The following is an 18171-nucleotide window of genomic DNA, read 5'->3' as shown; positions in this document are numbered from 1 at the left end:
AAAAAAAAGAAAAAGCAAGCAACAGAACATTAAACACAGCCTAATACCATTTTTTTTAAAAGATCAAAACAAATTAAATAAGATGTAATATGGGAACTTCTGTTTGAGGGATCACAAGACCCAAAAATCAGGACAGTAGTTACCTAAGGAGTTGAGAGCAATGAGATGGGGAAGGGACACGTGCAGCGGCATTAGCAATGTTGTAATTTTTATTTATTTCCCAAACGTTCGAAACTGATATGCTAGAGATATTCTTTTATATGTGTCAAATACTAAATTTGTTTTAAAAATTTCTGAAGAGAAGAAAGGTTACATACTCTATGCTTACAACCATGGAAATATGCATAGGGAGACACTTAAGAAACAATGAAAACAAATTACAATATACCTGGGTACTAGGACACTGATGAGATTGACCCTTTTTTCCCATAGTCCCTATAATTTGTGCTTTTACAGATAGATAGATAGACCGATCGACTGACTTTTTTTTAACTAAACAGGCTCCATGCCCAGTGTGGAGCCCAACACAGTCCTTGAACTCACGACCCTGAGATCAAGACCTGAGCTGAGATCAGGAGTCAAGAGGCTTAACCAACTAAGCCACCCAGGCGCCCCTGTGCTTTCATATTTTTTAAAAATTATATTCCCTCGAAGATATAAAGGAAACAGGTAACATTATTTCCAGGAAGAGAAACTGGGTGATTGAGGAAAAGTAATTGAGAAGGAAACTTTTCTCCAAATGTCCTTTTGCATTGATTCTATATGAAATCAACATGAAACATATTCGAAAAATTTAAATAAAATTAAACTTTTTAAAATGTTGTCACTATAAAGACAGCACCTATTTAATTATAATCTATTACTTAATGAAGCTTAAAAATAAGTTAAGTTTTACAAAGGACAGTACTGTAAACATTTTCTGTGGTTCCCAAACTCTGTGCCAAGACACCATAAGACACTGCCACGCAGGTCCATGCTGCCAGGACATTTCAAATTTTTGAAGCAAACACATCAACTGTTGGACACTGCACATACTAGACTAAGGTAGTTCACGTTCAATGTTAGATCATGCTACTTTCCTTTCAATGACATGGCACCTTCACAAAGCTGGGTCTCTGGCAGCTGCTGTGATAAAGAGCAGGGCCACGAGACAAAGAATGAGCGCTGTCGTGTCCAGCCTCGTCCTAAATCTGAGAAGCTGAAAGGTGCCCAAGGGCACTTACATCCCTGCTAGCAAGTTATTTATTTACAAATGGGATAAAAATATAACTCTTTCACTTACATGTTATTTTTTAAACAGCTATTGAGTCATTAAGACTTGTGTACGTACTTGTTTAGACTTAACTACTTTTTTTTTTTTTAAGATTTCATTTATTTATTTGAGAGAGAGAGGATGAGCACAAGTGGGTTGGGAGTGAGGCAGAGAGAGAAGTAGACTCCCCACCGAGCAGGGAGCCCGATGTGGGCTTGATCCCAGGACTCCAGGATCATGACCCGAGCCGAAGGCAGACAGACGCTTAATCGACTGAGCCACCCAGGCGCCCCTAGACTTAATTACTTTTTTTTTTTTTTAAGATTTTATTTATTTGACAGGCAGAGATTACAAGTAGGCAGAGAGGCAGGCAGAGAGAGAGGGAAGCAGGCTCCCCGCTAAGCAGAGAGCCCAACGTGGGGCTCGATCCCAGGACCCTAGGATCATGACCTGAGCCGAAGGCAAAGGCTTTAACCCACTGAGCCATCCAGGTGCCCCTTAACTACTTTTTAAACAGAAAGACCATTAGGTGTGTCTTTGTCTGAGGACGTGCTGTGGAAATATTTCCAAAACACTAAGAGAACCATGAAAGAAGCTAGGAACCGCTAATCTATTTGGAAAAAACTCTCTTTATTTAACCGGTATGTTCCTTGAAAACATTTTCCAAGAGAAGTGTCTCCACCGAAGCACTAAAAAGGGACCAGAAGTCTTAAGTGTTAGCCATAAATTCCATTTATCTTCTTTAGAGGAAGCTAACGCTAAATCTTAGAGGTCATTAACACACGACACAACGAAAGGAAGAACGGAAGCTTTCCAATTCCAGAAAGACTCCTGTAGATCATTGGCTACATGGAGGACACTAGTAAGCGTAAAATTATCTAATTACCTTTTCTTTTTGCAGTGAAATTTTCCAGACTTTTTCTCTAGAGGCTTAAAAGTTCTATTGATCAGTCAAACAGGAAAAGCTACTTGGGGAAATGAGCCTTCCTACCGTCTGCCCCTCGATGGCAGCTCGCTGGCGCCCCAAGACATCTTGCAGCTGCGTGAAGTGCTGGACGAAGGCCACCACCTCGGCCTGGAAGCGCTGCGTGTGCACATACTGCACGGAGGCCATCTGGAGGCTCACTCGCATGTCGTGTTCTCTCCGGAGCAGCGGGTCAGGCCGGCCGTATCTGGGAAGAAGCGCGGAAGCGTGAGTAGGCAGCCAGACACAAGTCAGCACTGAAAGAAAACAGGCCTACGCAGGGGTTTCCCCTAGAAAGCTGCTGTAACTAGTGAAATGCCACTCTGCAATCCGGTTTGACATAGCAGACCCCAAAAGCCGCTCTTCTCCGGAACCACGGCAACACGCTGAGGATACAAAATGCAAGTCTGGGATGACGGCCACGGCTGTGAACAGGTGGGCAGCCGCGGCTCGAGCCTCCCTCTGGATTCTAGAACTCCCCCAGCAGCCACCTGCAGCTCACACCTCTCACTAGCGTTCCTTCCCGGCCTTTAGGGAAAAGTGATTCTTCCCGCTCTAAGACTGTAACAATATGGACTCGAAAGATAAAAAGTACGTCCAAGAAACAAGGGCGAAAGAACATTAAGTGACACAATCAGTGTTTCTGGGGAAAACTGTCTCCTGGAGGCAGAAAGCTGTCTTCTTTTTGCTTCGTGAAATGGAGGCCAAAGAGGTTTAGCCTCTACATTCCAAGACAGGTTAGAAAACGTTTATGAATGGTTTTCAATTTAAAAGCCATGGCATCATTTAATAAATTATACAAGACACAGTCCCAGGGGCAAGAAACTCACATTTGCTTAAGCACCTATTTTGTGCCAGGCAGACAGTTAGGACTTTTATATTAATTATCCCATTTATCATAGAATTACACCCCATTGGGCACCTGGGTGACTCAGTGGGTTAAGCCTCTGCCTTTGGCTCAGGTCATGATCTCAGGGTCCTGGGATCAAGCCCCGCATCAGGCTCTCCACTCAGTGGGGAGCCTGCTTCCCCCTCTCTCTCTGCCTGCCTCTCTGCCTACTTGTGATCTCTGTCAAATAAATAAATAAAATCTTAAAAAAAAAAAAAAAAGAGTTACACCACTGTGGTAGGTAATAATATAAACACGCCAATCTACATTCTCAGTAGAATGTGATATACTTCCCCCAAAAATGAAATAAAAAGTCCTCAGACATCTTTGGGGACAGTTTTTCTCAATTCTAGTTAAACATGAGAATAACTTTAGCAAATGTTTAAAAAAAAAAAAAAAACTTAGATTATTTGGGGGCAGAGCTTGATATCTATTTTTTCCAACAGCTCCCCAATATGTTGAAAACCCAGGATTTTAAACTTTCAGCCTTCTGAAGAAACCATTCTTTAAAAACTACATAGGTCCCAAAATGCCTTCTAAACTCTAAAACTGAAAAAATTCAATGTATATTGTCTTTATACAGAAAAAAATGTGTAATATCATTTAACATCCACATCTTTGGCAACTTTTTCAGGCTGAAATCATTCCAGAACCTTGAGAGTTAGATGAAAACTGATCTACCTTTGTCCCTTCAATGTCCCTTCAATATTTAGATAGAAAAACTGATTCATGGAAATTAAGTGACTTGCTTAAGGTCACATAACAAGCGAGCACAAAGCCGGCAGGAGAGCCCAGGCTTTTGAATAACCACAATTATTTTGGGGCACATGGCGGGCTCAGTCAGTGGAACACGCAACTCTTACCTCGAGATTGTGAGTTTGAGCCCCAGGGTGGGTGTAGAGATTACTTAAAAAAAAAAAATCTTTAGGAAAAAATTATTTCAATCCCACACCATCTGTTTATGAAGACTGAGTAGCCCGCTTCAACACAGATCAGTCTTACTATAAATCAGGATTCCCTGCAACTAGATCATGTCAATTTTACCTAAGAAGGTAACATTTTCTTAAACTTTTATTATTTAGCCAACAAGAATTTCAAATAGCAAGCAAATGTAACAAAATGTCAAATGAGAAAAACTGGTATTTTTACTTAAAAGTCTGGAAGATGAGCGCTTCTTCCCCACTGGTCGTGAAGCGCTCTCTGTAGAATTCTCCGTGCGCTGTGAGGTCACTCAGGGACAGGCTCCCGATGCTGCCCTGTAAGGCCAGGTCTCCGTCTAGGAATGTTAAAATTAGAACACATTCTTATGTATCTATTTTGATCCTACACCTTAAATATGTCTGGCGCAAAACCGACAAACACATGCCTCAGACTTTTCACTATTTAATCAAATTAAATGTCAAAGGCAAATCTTCATATTCCAATCCACCCACCAAAAACATTTTCCATATTGTTTCAAACAGTCTCAGTGCAGAAGTCCAAAGGGGGTTGAAACAATACAGCAATATCATACTTTACCCTTTAGAAGGGGAGAGAAATTAAATGCATACACAAACTAAAGGATAAAACATTTCTAAAAACAGACGAAATGGGATCCTTTCGGAGATTAAGACCATTAACTGGAATTAGTGAAACAGCAAAAGGTCTATTAATTGTACTGAGGATAAAAGAATTAAGGAGGAAGTGTCAGAGATATGTCAGATATTCGGGAAACATTAGGTGGGTGTTAGTGTGATTTAATTTTAAAAAGGGCAATTAATGAGACCGACACTGGAGACAGGTATAAAACTACTCCGGTATTACAAGAGTGAAAGCCCTTGAAGGTGGAAACGAACAGAGAAGGATGATGAGACATGTGCCGCTGGGACGTGGACCTGTGATGAATCATTCTTTACACGGTGTGGATATTAAAAAGCGTGACTGAGAACAGTTGCTTCCATAAAACGAGTTTTATCGTCCTAATTAGCACTACAGAGCAATGACTTCGGTGTCTGTGTTCACCATGCCAGCTCAGCTCTCAGGGAACTGAAGACGTACTTACTTTTGCCCCTTGGTGTCATCTAACAAAAAACCCCAAACTTCTCCCAATTTTAGAGACCCATCTCTTCTGAGCTTTTATAAATTAACTGAATTTACATCAGGCATGAAATCTCAATATCAGATCATTCCTTTCCCGAAACACATTCTTGTTTACACTACACATCTCAGCTGTGATCTTCCGTTATTTCATTATCTGTTCTGAGGAAGGAATAGTGCTTTATTCACACTTCATAAACCTCTTCTATTTAGAACTTGATGTAGCTGATCCCTTGTGTTCAGCTAACAATTTCAACCCGCAGAATGCCAGCTTTGCAATTTCCTCCCGCCTAAAACCACGCCCCTTACTGGTGGCTATTATGGCAACAGAGTGAACATACACCCTGGTTTCCCAGGTATAATTATTAATAATGTCCCCTTTCACTCTCAAAATGTCCCGATTTGGACAAAAAATTATATAATCACCCTAGACGGAGTTTGTTAAAAACACAGATAGATGCCAGGGCCCCATCCCAACCTAATGAATCATATTTTGGGGGCGGGGTGGGGGGGCGGCGGCCAGACACATGCATTTTTAGCAAGCTGGCCACATGATTCTGCTCCCTAAGCCAGTGTTTGGAAACCCCCACCACAAACCACAGCCAGACCAAGAACCACAATCCAAGCCACGGATCCCTCACCTTACTTTGCATGTGAAGACAATTACATTTGTGAGCAGGAGGTCCAAATGCTTACCGCATTTTGCAAGTTTGCTTTCTCCCCACTTACCAATCATTTCCAGGTGTGCGGCCAATTTGGACACACTGGCTTTAGCAAGCTCACTGGTGGTCTTATTCAGCACGAGAGAGAGCGAATGAACCTAAGAACGTGGGAGATAAAGCAAGGCAGATCTTACTCGGGGAGAAAAGGCATGTGTCAGGCAAACAGCAGAAGCAAATCGAGGAAGATACAGTAAGGGCTCGGGAAATATGACGGGAACACTTTTGCGGACGCCAATTTCATTTCAGCTTTCTTGTTCCATCACACACTATCAGAGGAGACAGTTAATGAGAAAAGGCTCCACAGGACAACCTAAAACCCAGGGCCCACAGCGGCATCTCTGGGCTCACCTCATCTGGACTTTGTCCGTGAAACGTGTTACATTATAAAACAATCATTCTCGTTTTTGCATTTGTTTATCGTATTACGCTATTCTGTAATCACTCACAGAGATTCATTAAGTCCTACCCTAAGAAATCTGTCCAAGCAAAATGATAAATACGATTTAGAATCCTGTTTAATGACTAGACAAACATTTAACAGGGCCATTGCTGACCAGCTGGGACTTGGCCTAGGAACCAGAGTCCAAGATCTTCTTTTTGAGAGATGAGCCGAAACAGAAGAATGCCAAAATCCTCGGTCTTAGGAACCACATTTCTTATAACAAATAAATCCTGTACTGTAACACTGTCATTTCAAACATTCAAAGGACTTCTATATGTAGGATGTGTTGAGACAGGTGCCTTAGCATCAACCCCAGGGATAAGAGATCAGTTGGGGAGAAGGAAGGAGAAAGGAAAAGATGGAACCTCAATCCACACACACTGCTTCCAAGCACCAGACTCAGCCCTGCATCTCCAGGGCCTGCCCCTAAGCCTGTGCTCCGTTAAGTTTGATGAATGAACAATAAGGAGCAAAAAAGATGGGGGAAGAAAGAAAGAAAGAAAATAATACACAGAAAATAAGAAGGAGGAACATTTGTAGAGGAAGGCAGAGAAAAAAGGAGGGGATTATTCTAGGTGCGGTGGCCTTGGAGGACGCAGAAAGCTTGCTGACACAGACACATAGGTCTCAAGGAAACCAGATTATCATGAGGCAGGGAAACAAAGCCCCTCGTCACTTAATCACCCAAAGAACAAATCCAGTGGGGCTAAAAATGCTTTGATTAGAGGAACCCAGCTGTCACCCCCTGACCCCACTCTTAGCACAAATCCTAGTGTCACTCTATGTGGGACCATGAGATGCTGTACACCCTCAAGCACGACACAACAGGAAGCACCCAGAGTGACCCACGAAGTGTCAACCAAAAGTCGAACCTCAATCTGAGGAAGCCTCCAGAGCTAACTTTCGTTTCTAAAATGAGAAGATCAAAGAAGATAGGTGGCACCCGATGGAAACCAAAAGACACATCCAGAATGTGGGACAGTCTACAGGACACCAGCCCAGTTTCTACAAGCCAGTGGCAAGGCGGGGAATAAAGACTGGTTTTCTGTATTAACAGAGATTAGGAGCTAGGATAGCAAATGTCACGTGGGACCCTTATCTGAACTCCCATTCAAAAGAGTCACATGTCCTTTTATTCGCTCCTCCCCCTTCTATAAACAAAGCGAAGCATTCCAATGAATTGCAGAGATCACAGGGAAGACATGAACTTTCTTAACCATTCATTTCTCTATAAACCACCAGTAAAAGGGCTACTCTGAGATCATCAGAAAGATCTGATCATGGACTGGTGAGTGTTACAGAATACCAAGAAATTCTCATTAATTGAGTTATAAGCGGTCAGGGAAGAACAGGTCCACATTTTTTAGAAAGGAACACCAAAGCATGAAGAGGTAGAATGATAGATCTGGAATTTGCTTTAAAATACTTCAGCAAAAAGAAGAAGGGAATAAAGTCCATGGAAGTTCATTAAACTATGTGTGTTATGTTTGAAAATTTTCACAATAAAAATGTTTTCAAAAATTCGAGAACAGCCCACTGCCAAGGGCCATTATCCAGTGTGGTTCTATGAAGCCCGCTACCACTACCTGTGCAAAGCCCCCCGGAGCACTTCCACACCCAACACCACAGCGTTCCTGGGGCTGTTCACTGCAGGCACCATGAGATGAAAATTACGGCCGCAAACAAATCAAGTCCCAAACAATGACCGAAGCCTCCCTGGCGGCCATTCATCCGGCTAAACAAGAGCCGGAGTTTCTCAGAGGGCGGCAACGGCCCTCGTCCACCGACACTAAGCAGGGGAGATGACACCGGTTCGGGCCAAACTCTGTCCTGAAAGCTCTTCCATTTCTGGAGGAGCGCAGCCGCCCACCAGCCGAGGAAAGAAGGAGACAGCAACGGGGTTAAACATGATTCTCCTCCCTGACGGCTCCCTGGCAGCCGGCGCCAGGCCGCCTTTGCTACGACAAGTAGCTGAAGAACGGCACCCTCCAGGCACGGATGGCATCGGCCACAGCAGGGGGCCCCGGGCTCTGGGTGGCTGTCACTTTGAGGACGTGCCCCAAAGGGTCCACTGCATTAGCTGCTTACCCATCTTCCTGTGCTAGCACACGGAACAGAAAAACCTTAAAATCAAACGCGATCTGGGGTGCCTGGGTGGCTCAGTGGTTTAAAGCCTCTGCCTTCAGCTCGGGTCATGATCCCAGGGTCCTGGGATCGAGCCCCACATCGGGCTCTCTGCTCAGCAGGGAGCCTGCTTGGTCTTCTCTCTCTGTCTACTTGTGATCTCTGTCAAATAAATAAATTTTTTAAAAAAATCAAACGCGATCTTTTTTATGTGTTTTTAAACATCTACGCTAGGGGTTCCAACGATAGGTTATAAACCTGGTAATCCACGTAACAGCAAAAAAACACACAAGTTCTCGTTCGCTGAATGCTCGCTTCACGCCACACACTGCGCACCGGGCCCTGCTCGTGTGGTTCTCTCACCGAGTCCTTGCCGCAGCCCGATGGCGGCGGCACCGCTCAACACCCCCCCAGTTCACTGATGAGGAAAATGGGGGAGAAAGAAGTTAAAAACTGTCCCTGAGGCCACAGAGCCAAAAGACAGAGCCAAAAGTGCCAGGACTCCAACCCAGGCAGTCTGACGTGACTTCACTCTCTGTGGCTGTCCTGTTGCCTCAGTGAGAGCCAACGATGTCCTGAGTAAGCGGGGACAGAGGACCGAAGCCACATTCGAGAGCAGCTACTAGGTACCAGACACTCGGCTACGCGCTCCAAATACCCTACCTCACTGAGTTATCTTAACTGATCCGATCACCGAAGACCAGCAACCTGAGGCTCCAAGAAACCAGAGCGTTGCACCGAACTGCACAACCCAGTGAAAAGACAGGAGCTTACTTAAACCATTTATTTTTCCCGGCCTCCAGATGGGATTTATGCTAAAGCCTTTCCTAAAATATTAAGACATCCAAAAGACTAAATATAGCTCCCCATCAATAATATCTATTTCCTAGGGTAAATGAACAGTGACTGCATTTGCGTAAACAAAGCAAAATTCACTCTGAGAACATCAAGGAGCCAAAAAAGGAGTGATACCTTGAGGTCCAGCTTGGTGTTAACCGGATCCTGAAGCTCAGACTCCAGGAGAGCATTTGATTCTGACTTCACATTTTGCAGGATGTCCTCAGGCAGCACCTTCATAGCGTGGTTGTCCGCAGTGGAGCCAATTCCAAAAAAATCTAGTATCACGACCCAGGTCTGCAGCGTAATCAGCACATCCAAGCAGTTAAAATCGACATCAATGTTCCGGTTAACTCGATTATAACTGGAAGAGAATTCTGGATGCTTCTTATCCACCAAGAATACATTGATATGTACCAAGGAATCATCAAATTTACTCTTCCCAGCAAGTATCTTGGGCTCATCTACTGTTGGAGAAGGGGGTGGGGTCAAGGGACAGTCTTTGTCTTGAACTTCCTTTTGCTTCTTCCGGGAAGCCGAGGTGGGTCTCTGATACAGCTGGAAGACATTCGGAGCTTCTTCCATGTGGGAAGGGAGAGACCGAGGCATGTCGGGGTACTCCACATTGGATACTGAAGGACAAGACTGAGAAAGATACTCTTTTTGTGCTAAACTGGATGGCTTAGGGGCTCCCCGAGACACCATCAAGTTCTTGTATTTGGAGTCTGGGTTTTTCTCCAGTAAGTCTTCCATCAGTAGAGAGCGCAGGGCAATCTGCACAGATAGAGTCTGAGGGTGGTCTTTACTGAATTCCACCTCAAAATCCTGAAACTTTAAGCTCACGAGACCCTGGGCCCCCAGAGTCAGATCTCCACTGAGCTGGACTTGAAGCTCTGATATACAAAAGTTGGCTTGAATCTGGGTAAAAGATTTGACTTCCTTCAGAGACAAGGACTTTTGAGAAGAGTTAGAAAGGCTGGAGTGGCTGAACAATCCATTCTCCTTCCTTTCAGTGGAAGGTTCTCCACAGGTACTGAGGGAAGGCAGAGGAGAATTAGGGCAAGGTGAGGAGGTAGCACTGACTGGAAATTTATTCAGATCTTCACTATACACGAGATTGTCCAGCGTTTGTAAAACCTGCTCATATACATGCTTTGCTAACACCACCTGCAGTCAAAGAGAAGAATTCGGTTATTCCACTGCTACCACTGATCGCACTCCAGTTTTCAGTTGACGTTTACGGGTTTGCCCTAGACGCTTTACATTAGTTAACAGCGGGGACTATCCCTTCTGTTTCTCTTCTGTCCTTAACTTCTCACGAGCCCACGTCTACTGACGAGGCCATCTCCCTACCTTCCCCAGCACCTCATCAAATAATCTTTCCACGATCAGTGTTCAGTAAGGACTCCTGACTATAGGCCTGAATCAGCAAAATCACTCGTTCTACCCCTACAGAAACAACTGCAGAAACTGACGGGAATGCCGCCCGAAGTCCGATGCGGTGAGTCCCACAGGACCGAGAAACAAGACTCACGGTTCTAACCCTCGCCCATCAGCCCCAGTTAGCGTAATAACCTCTGTTTAGTTCCGCGAAACAGAAAGTGCTTTGTAATGATAATAATGATAAGCCAAAATCACTTGTGCTTCCTCTCCCATTACTTTGTGTCTAATTACAACTTATTAAAAATATTTTCACACAAGTTTCTTTATATATTTAAGGGAAATTTTTTAACAGAGGAATTCCAAACAGATACAGAAGTGACAGAACTGGAAAGTGATGGTTTCACAGCCCCAGGCAACTCATGTATCCCATCGGAGTTGATCCGTGGAAGCCCCGTAGGGAGGCCTTTACAATGGACAGATCGGGTTCTCGCCACCTGCACACAATCACTAAGTTCAGCATCACTAACAGAGACAACCAGGCGTTATGTGCCGCTTGATATAATGCAATGTGACATACACAGCCCCCACCGCTGAAGTGTACTGGCCAAGAAAAAAAGAACCTGAATCCAGCTGAACCTGTAGAGTTAAGGTAGAGCTTACAGGAAATGTGGGAGAACAAGCTGAGTGATGATGCCATGAACGAACAGCCCAGTCCAGAATGTGGGACAATCTACAGGGCAACTGCCCGGCCTCTCACAAAGCAATAATGGGGCGGGGTGGGGGGGGTGAGAGGAAACTAAACACAGACCCACACAATGTATTACGGAAATGCAACATACAGGGTCTCATTGGGATCCTGATTCAAACAAACCAAAAGTGAAAAGACATTTTTAAAAAATAATCAAAAATGTCTCAAATCTGAAAATAGATTAAAATTTATTATGTTACCAAGGAATCCTCATTTGGACATCATAATACCATTGTAGTCATGTAAGAAAATGCATGTAAAAAAAAAAAAGAAAATGCATGTGGACTATAGAGGTACCTTCCAAATATATGGCAGTAAAAATGGGTAAAAAAAAAAAAGTAAAAAAGTAAAAGTAAAAAAAAGAGTACAACTCTTGGGATTTGCCTTAAAATAGTTCACCAAAAGGGGCACCTGGGTGGCTCAGTCAGTTGAGCATCTGACTTTTGATTTCAGTTCAGGTCATGATCTCAGGGGTGTGAGATCAAGCCCTGAGTCAGGCTCTGCACTGGGCATGGAGCCTGCTTAAGATTCTCTTTCTCTTTCTAACCCTCCCTGCCCTCCCCCTCCACCGCCAGAAAAAGGAGAGAGAGAAATGAGACAAATGTGGCAAAATATTGATAACTGCTGAATCTGAGTAATGGGTACATGAGGTTCATTACACTATTCCACTGTTGGGTTCCTGGGTGGCTCAGTTGGTTAAGTGACTCCCTTCAGCTCAGGTCATGACCCTGGAGTCCTAGGATCGAGTTCTGCATCGGGCTCCCTGCTCAGTGGGGAGTCTGCTTCTCCCTCTGACCCTCTCCCCTCTGATGTTCTCTCTCTCATTCTCTCTCACAAATAAATAACTAAAATCTTTTTTTGAAAATTATTCCGGGACGCCTGGGTGGCTCAGTTGGTTAAGCAGCTGCCTTCGGCTCATGTCATGATCCCAGCGTCCTGGGATCGAGTCCCACATCGGGCTTCTTGCTCAGCAGGAAGCCTGCTTCTCCCTCTGCCTCTGCCTGCCATTCTGTCTGCCTGTGCTCACTCTCTCCCCCTCTCTCTCTCTGATAAATAAAAAAAAAAATAAAAAATAAAAAATAAATAAATAAAAATAAAAAATTATTCCACTGTTGTGTATGTTTTAAATTTTATAATAAAATATTTTTAATTATTAAAATTATTAATTATTAAATAATTTAAAGAATTATTTACAATAATTTTTAGAAGGTTTTCATCAAAAACCACAGTAAGCAAATGGTAACCATGAAAACAGTAAGTCAATATAATCCAACAGAATCCATGCTATATGCTAGACTTAAGGTGAAAAAGTCACCCTAGTAGCCACAACTGGGAATGCAAAAGTTTAGCCAAGATGGGACCGCTATGGGTAAAGTTCTCTCACGCAGGGACCGATATCCAGGAACCACTGATGTCAAAAGGTACACATGCTCTGGGAACAGGACGCCTGAGTTTCTCCAGAGCAGCTGCCAGATACGGACTAGTGACCAGTTACTGCCCAAGGCTGCGGTCCACTGTCCTAAGATCGCCTGTCCCTACTGTTTTATAATGATGTGTTCTTTGCACTCAGCCCTGTGAAAGCAGGAGAAATGACACTTTTGAAGGAAATAGGATAGCTGTGTACACATACACTCATCACACACACACGGGCATACTCACAACACCCAAGCACGTGCGCACGCACACACACACACACACACACACACACACACACACATATGAAATCCCTGTCTGGGCCCATTTCATTTCAAAGAGGGCAAGACTAATTCTCCCTTGAGAGGGTCTGTTAACAGCTCAAATAATCAGATTGTTCTCCAGGCTGAGCCAAGTATGTGAATGAAGAGTGACAAAAGTGTATCCTCCTGGGAAAGACAAGTACTGACTTTTTAAGCAGTAACTCTGCTTGGTTTTGAATGGCAACAGAATTAACGATCTGCCTCCTCTCTCTACAGAACTCACTGTTCTCCCACATGAAGAAGGCCAACAAGACTGGTTCCCCGGCGATGAAAGGACACAGTGAAAACGCTCCACATTCACAGAACAAGTTACCAAAGTTACCAACAGTAACAGGCAGTCACAATGTCTCCTTGAATTTACAGATTTTCCTTCTAACATTTTATATATACAAATAACGTAACAAGACATGAACATATTATTATTATATAAAGTAAATACAGAACTTCAACTGCCCAGACATGAAAATCAACACATGTTTACCTGGACTGGGTTGACAAATTTCCCTTCAATCTTCATGATGCTAGAAGTTCCCAGGTCATCTGGACTAATGGAGAAAGTCAACTCAGATTCTCTCTCTATAGGGATCTTCTCCAGTTTAAACTGAATGGTGGTGTTGTTCAGGATGTGAAAAGCTGGCATGACAGAAAGAAAATGACAGATTGGAAATACTAATATATTTACTGCATTGTTGCTGAGGTATAGGGTGTATAAAATCGAGCCGGTGAGTTACCCCTAGACCCAAAGGGCAGAACAGCTGGCACCTGGGGTCTATGACTGAGGGCAAACTCATAGCAAGACCCAGACCAACGCACAGCAAACAGAGGTAAAACGTAAATTTATACACAAAAAGAAACAATACATTCATGACATGTTCCATTTGGTGGCTTCAAAACACAATGTGGGGAACATTAAGGTCTCTAAGCTTCTCTTAGCCTCCCAAGCCAGCATTTTCCAAACCAAACTGCTCATCTTTACCCAGCTGTCAATGACAGACTGATCCCTCTTACTGGGCATCAAAGTGAACACCTTTCATCCCAAGCAGAGAAAGCATCTTTAGGTCAGGATGTGAGCAAACTGGCAAATTCACATCTGAGAACCACAGATGGAAAAACCCTCTAGGCCTGAATTTCTTTACCGATAAGGAGAGCCAGGCTGATGTCTGTGGATGCCAAAGCTAATAGATTGAAGTTTTGGTTTTAGCAGATCAGACTGAGAACATAAATGAAGGCATTTTACTCCTAGAACCCTGAACCAACCCCTTACAGAAGATGACAGAATACTGAAAGGAAAATATCAGATCCACAGACTAAACTTCACATCCCACTTTTGTCAACCCCCCAGCTATCTTGGACTACAATATTTAACTAGCAAAGATCTACAGCTTAGAACTGAAAAAATTCAGATGGATTTCACCAAATTGAATAATACTCTAACAGACCCCACCCTTTGAAGCCTCCCCATAAATGGGCATTCATCCAATGTTAAAGGAGGCTACTTTAAAACAAAATAAAAACAAAAATTCTGATTTTGCCAAATATGGTATCCAATGGGAACAACTGAAAACATACCAGCCTGACAGGAAGAATCCTATTAAAATTCTATCTAAATATTCACTGGGGGATAACTCTAAAAGAAAAGGTTTTCATTGTTGTTTTATGCAAAGTACCACATACACCGGGTTTGGAATCTTTTGACAAAATGAGACAAAAGATTTACACTCTCACCTTGACCTCTATGCAAAGATTCAAAGAAATCATGTCGGGTGAAATGAGCTTCCTCCTGACTGTTGGCACTGGCAGAGCCAGAAGGAGAGCAAAACCCCCGGCTTACTTCGGACCCAGGACCCTCTCTGCCTGGCAACTGGGTGCAGTTCAAAGAATATAACTTAATGTCTTTAATTTCTACCCGCAGACGGTCACTTCTGGATTCATCGTCTCCTGACACAAAATTCTGGATGAATATTTGTCCTAAGTGTCCCACCAACAACTCGGGACTCCCGGGCTTCCGAGGGATAGACACAACAGGGGATTCAATGTTTATGTTCAAGATCAGCTTTACGGTGTCAGAATGAGACCCAGCGAGGCCAAACCCATACATTTCATTTTCTTCTACGACAAAGGATTCCCGAGTCTTCCTTGGCGTTTCGAAGAGTGACACCATCTCACTGTACTCGGCCGTCTTGGTAGCCAGTACCGTAGTGACTTTGGTAGCTGCGCTTTTCAGCATACTTCGAAAATTTTCTTCCAGCTCATCCATGGACAGCGTCAACTCCTTCAGAAACTTGGCAGAGTGGTTGTAATGCAAGGAAGCCATCTTGAGGTTGAGAAGACACTCCTGTTTGGATTTCTCAACAAAGGTGAAACTCAGAGCTTCACTCACGGCTGCGTCTTCCATCCTAACAAATACAGATTCAAAGTAGCCAATGTCGCTGATGATATTTTCATAGCCTATGGAATTTCCAATGCTGACAACGTACTGGTTCTTAACGTTCTCTTGAGTCAAATCCATGAGCTGCAAACAGCCGAGAGAACCATTCATGTCAAATGTGCTACCCATTGAGACGTTAACTTTGGTGCTGCCGATGCTCGCAGTTGCAATTTTTCTGCCGTATTTCTCGCCATTTGCCATCCCTACTGTCCGAAGGAGCAGTAAGTTAAGCCTGTGGATTTCCACGGCAACCTCGATGTTCTGTTCATATGTAGCTTGGTAAGTTCCTTCTTCCCTGAAGCTTCTTTCAAAATCAGTCATTAAAGGCTGAGGACTCAAATCATCTTTTTCCTTGGGAAAAGATTTCTGAAGAAAACCAATCAGCTCCACGATTGTCTCCGGATTTAGGATAATATCCAGATTATTCACCTGTAACGAAATCACCTGAAGAGTGCTGTCCAAATTCATCGACGGGCACTCTGAACTCACAAACTGATACTCCAGTTTGATGAGGGACTCCTGTTCTTTGGTGAGAATTTTGTCAAGTGAAACACCAGTAGCCGACGGGTCATTCAGTGTGGCCGCACTGGTGAGGTGGGCCGCATTGGATCCGGAGACAGGAGACTGGGCCCTGCTGTCCCGGAGGCTTCCTGTTGGGACATCGAAGCTCAAGTTCTTATGCGAAGCCATCAAAAGGTCAAAATCAGCACCGTACGTCTGCATCGTGTCCACGAGGAGCAGTCCGTGGACGGTCAGGGAGACCTCCACATCGTAAGGCCTCTTCACAAAGTGAGCATTGGTCCCAAACACCTTGAGCACAGAAATGTACCGACCGTTGCTTTCCACACCAAGCTGCATGCAGTTCACCTTAAACTCGGCCAGGAGGAGCTGTGACTCCACCAGAACCTCCCGGGTATGCTGCTCAAGCATCACGAAGCTCTGGGTTAAATTCATGACTGAGTCTTGCAAACTGCCCCGCTGCCCGCCTTGTGGAAAAATCTTCTCCTTAAACTGAGTGTCCGAAGTCTTCACCTCTGGGGTGGTCAGGAGAGCAAAGCAATTCTTCAGAGCAGATATTTTCTCTTCATTGATGTGAATTTTCAAGTCTGGGAGGTTGCCTGAGAGCACAGCTCCAGGGTACTTGGGATCTGAAGTATAAATCAAGCGACGTTCTAACTGGAGGTGAACGTTGAACTTCTCCACCACGTGCGTTGGCCCCACATCAATATCCTGGACATGCTTCCAATTGTCCTTCACTCGTCCGACCATGATCTGGAGGTCCATGAATGACAGGGAGTACCTCTCATACATCTTCGTGCTCATGAGATGTGCCTGCAGCTGCTCTGCGCTGAATTCCATCTCAGCAAATGGCGCTGTTTTCCCTCCGTTACCGCTGCTTGTCTCGGGAGGGGGGGTGCTGGGAGGTGTGGCAAGGGGCGTCTTGTACTCGTCATCACTAAACAGGTCCTCTTCAGACGCCAGCCCGTCCCCACTTTTCCTCTTGGAGTCATCTGCAGACAAAAAACAGAAGATGCAAAGTATACGTCTGCTCCTTCCTTACTCCTTCCTGTAACATAATGATTAAGGAAAAAGAGAAAATCAACCAACCCTGATCTAAAAAAAACAACACACAGATAACAACTCTAAGCATGATATTCTGATCTTACCATTTCTTCGATGTAAACTCGTCTTGTAATTGTGAAATCAGAACGCAAGAGAGAAAAGATGGAGGCCTGCTGACAGCGGAACGCAGATTGGGGAGCTGAAACCAATAACCTGCTTCCCCGTGTCAGCCACCATCTGCTCTCCCCAACCATTTCTACCTCACTCTCAGCTGTCTGTTCACCTTTCCCTGTATCTATGTGCTCGTTTGGTTCCCCACTGAATGTTTCAAAGGAACCCAGGCCTCACCTGTCTTATTCAACAATACCCCGAATGCCCAACTCAGAGCTCACAAGCTCACAGCACCACACCCAAGCCTGATTTCACAATTCAACCCTTCTCTTCTACAGACTTCCACAGTCCAGTCTTTTACTGCTCAGGGCTGAGTCAACTACAAAATCACACCACTGGGTTCTGTCACCCACGTCTCTGCTCCATGTTTACAGTTTAAAAGTTCAAGTGGGTGCTTTCCGTGGTGTGAGATCCTTTTCTTCAGATCTAATTCCCTTTTAACATTCCCTGTGGCACCAAACTTTCCCACTCCTGTTTGAATCCTCTCCCTCTTCTCTTTCGGGTCTTCTCAGTGAAGATAAGATTGAGATTATTTGAGAAGCTTCCTCAACCTTTTACCCCATAATCCTCTTTCTTCCTGCTCATCTCAAGGTAAACAATAAATATTTTTTGGATCTAGAAATAGTAATGAAATCACCTTCCAGGAGTCTCTTTTTATTTGGGTCCCTAATATCCCTAAATAGATTAAACCTCTATTTCTGAAATGAAGTTCTGAGAAATGGTGTTTCTTAAAATCCGAAGTGCTTCATGAGAAATACAAATAAAAACCACAATGACACTACTTCACATTGAAAAAAAAGGCTATAATCTGAAAGACAGATAACAGCAAGTGTTGG

General features: G+C 43.9%; 1 protein-coding gene across 3 annotated transcripts in view; it reads right to left on the bottom strand.

The window, feature by feature from the left end:
* The window catches only part of VPS13D (vacuolar protein sorting 13 homolog D), a 252275-nt gene that overhangs the window by 205026 nt on the left and 29078 nt on the right, over positions 1 to 18171 (bottom strand). For all 3 annotated transcript variants that reach the window (XR_014299363.1, XM_082685387.1, XM_082685388.1), the window contains 6 exons: positions 14899 to 17112; positions 13655 to 13806; positions 9442 to 10473; positions 5911 to 6001; positions 4255 to 4381; positions 2244 to 2424 (listed from right to left, as the gene is read on the bottom strand). Coding sequence is in view for 2 of the 3 variants with exons in the window: in XM_082685387.1 (XP_082541513.1) it covers positions 2244 to 2424; positions 4255 to 4381; positions 5911 to 6001; positions 9442 to 10473; positions 13655 to 13806; positions 14899 to 17112 (3797 nt within the window). In the remaining variant the exon portion in view is untranslated. The remainder of the gene's footprint in view (positions 1 to 2243; positions 2425 to 4254; positions 4382 to 5910; positions 6002 to 9441; positions 10474 to 13654; positions 13807 to 14898; positions 17113 to 18171) is intronic.

The sequence above is a fragment of the Mustela nivalis genome (assembly GCF_964662115.1).
Source record: "Mustela nivalis genome assembly, chromosome: 10".
Lineage (NCBI taxonomy): Eukaryota > Metazoa > Chordata > Mammalia > Carnivora > Mustelidae > Mustela > Mustela nivalis.
This window is presented reverse-complemented; position numbering and strand designations above follow the sequence as displayed.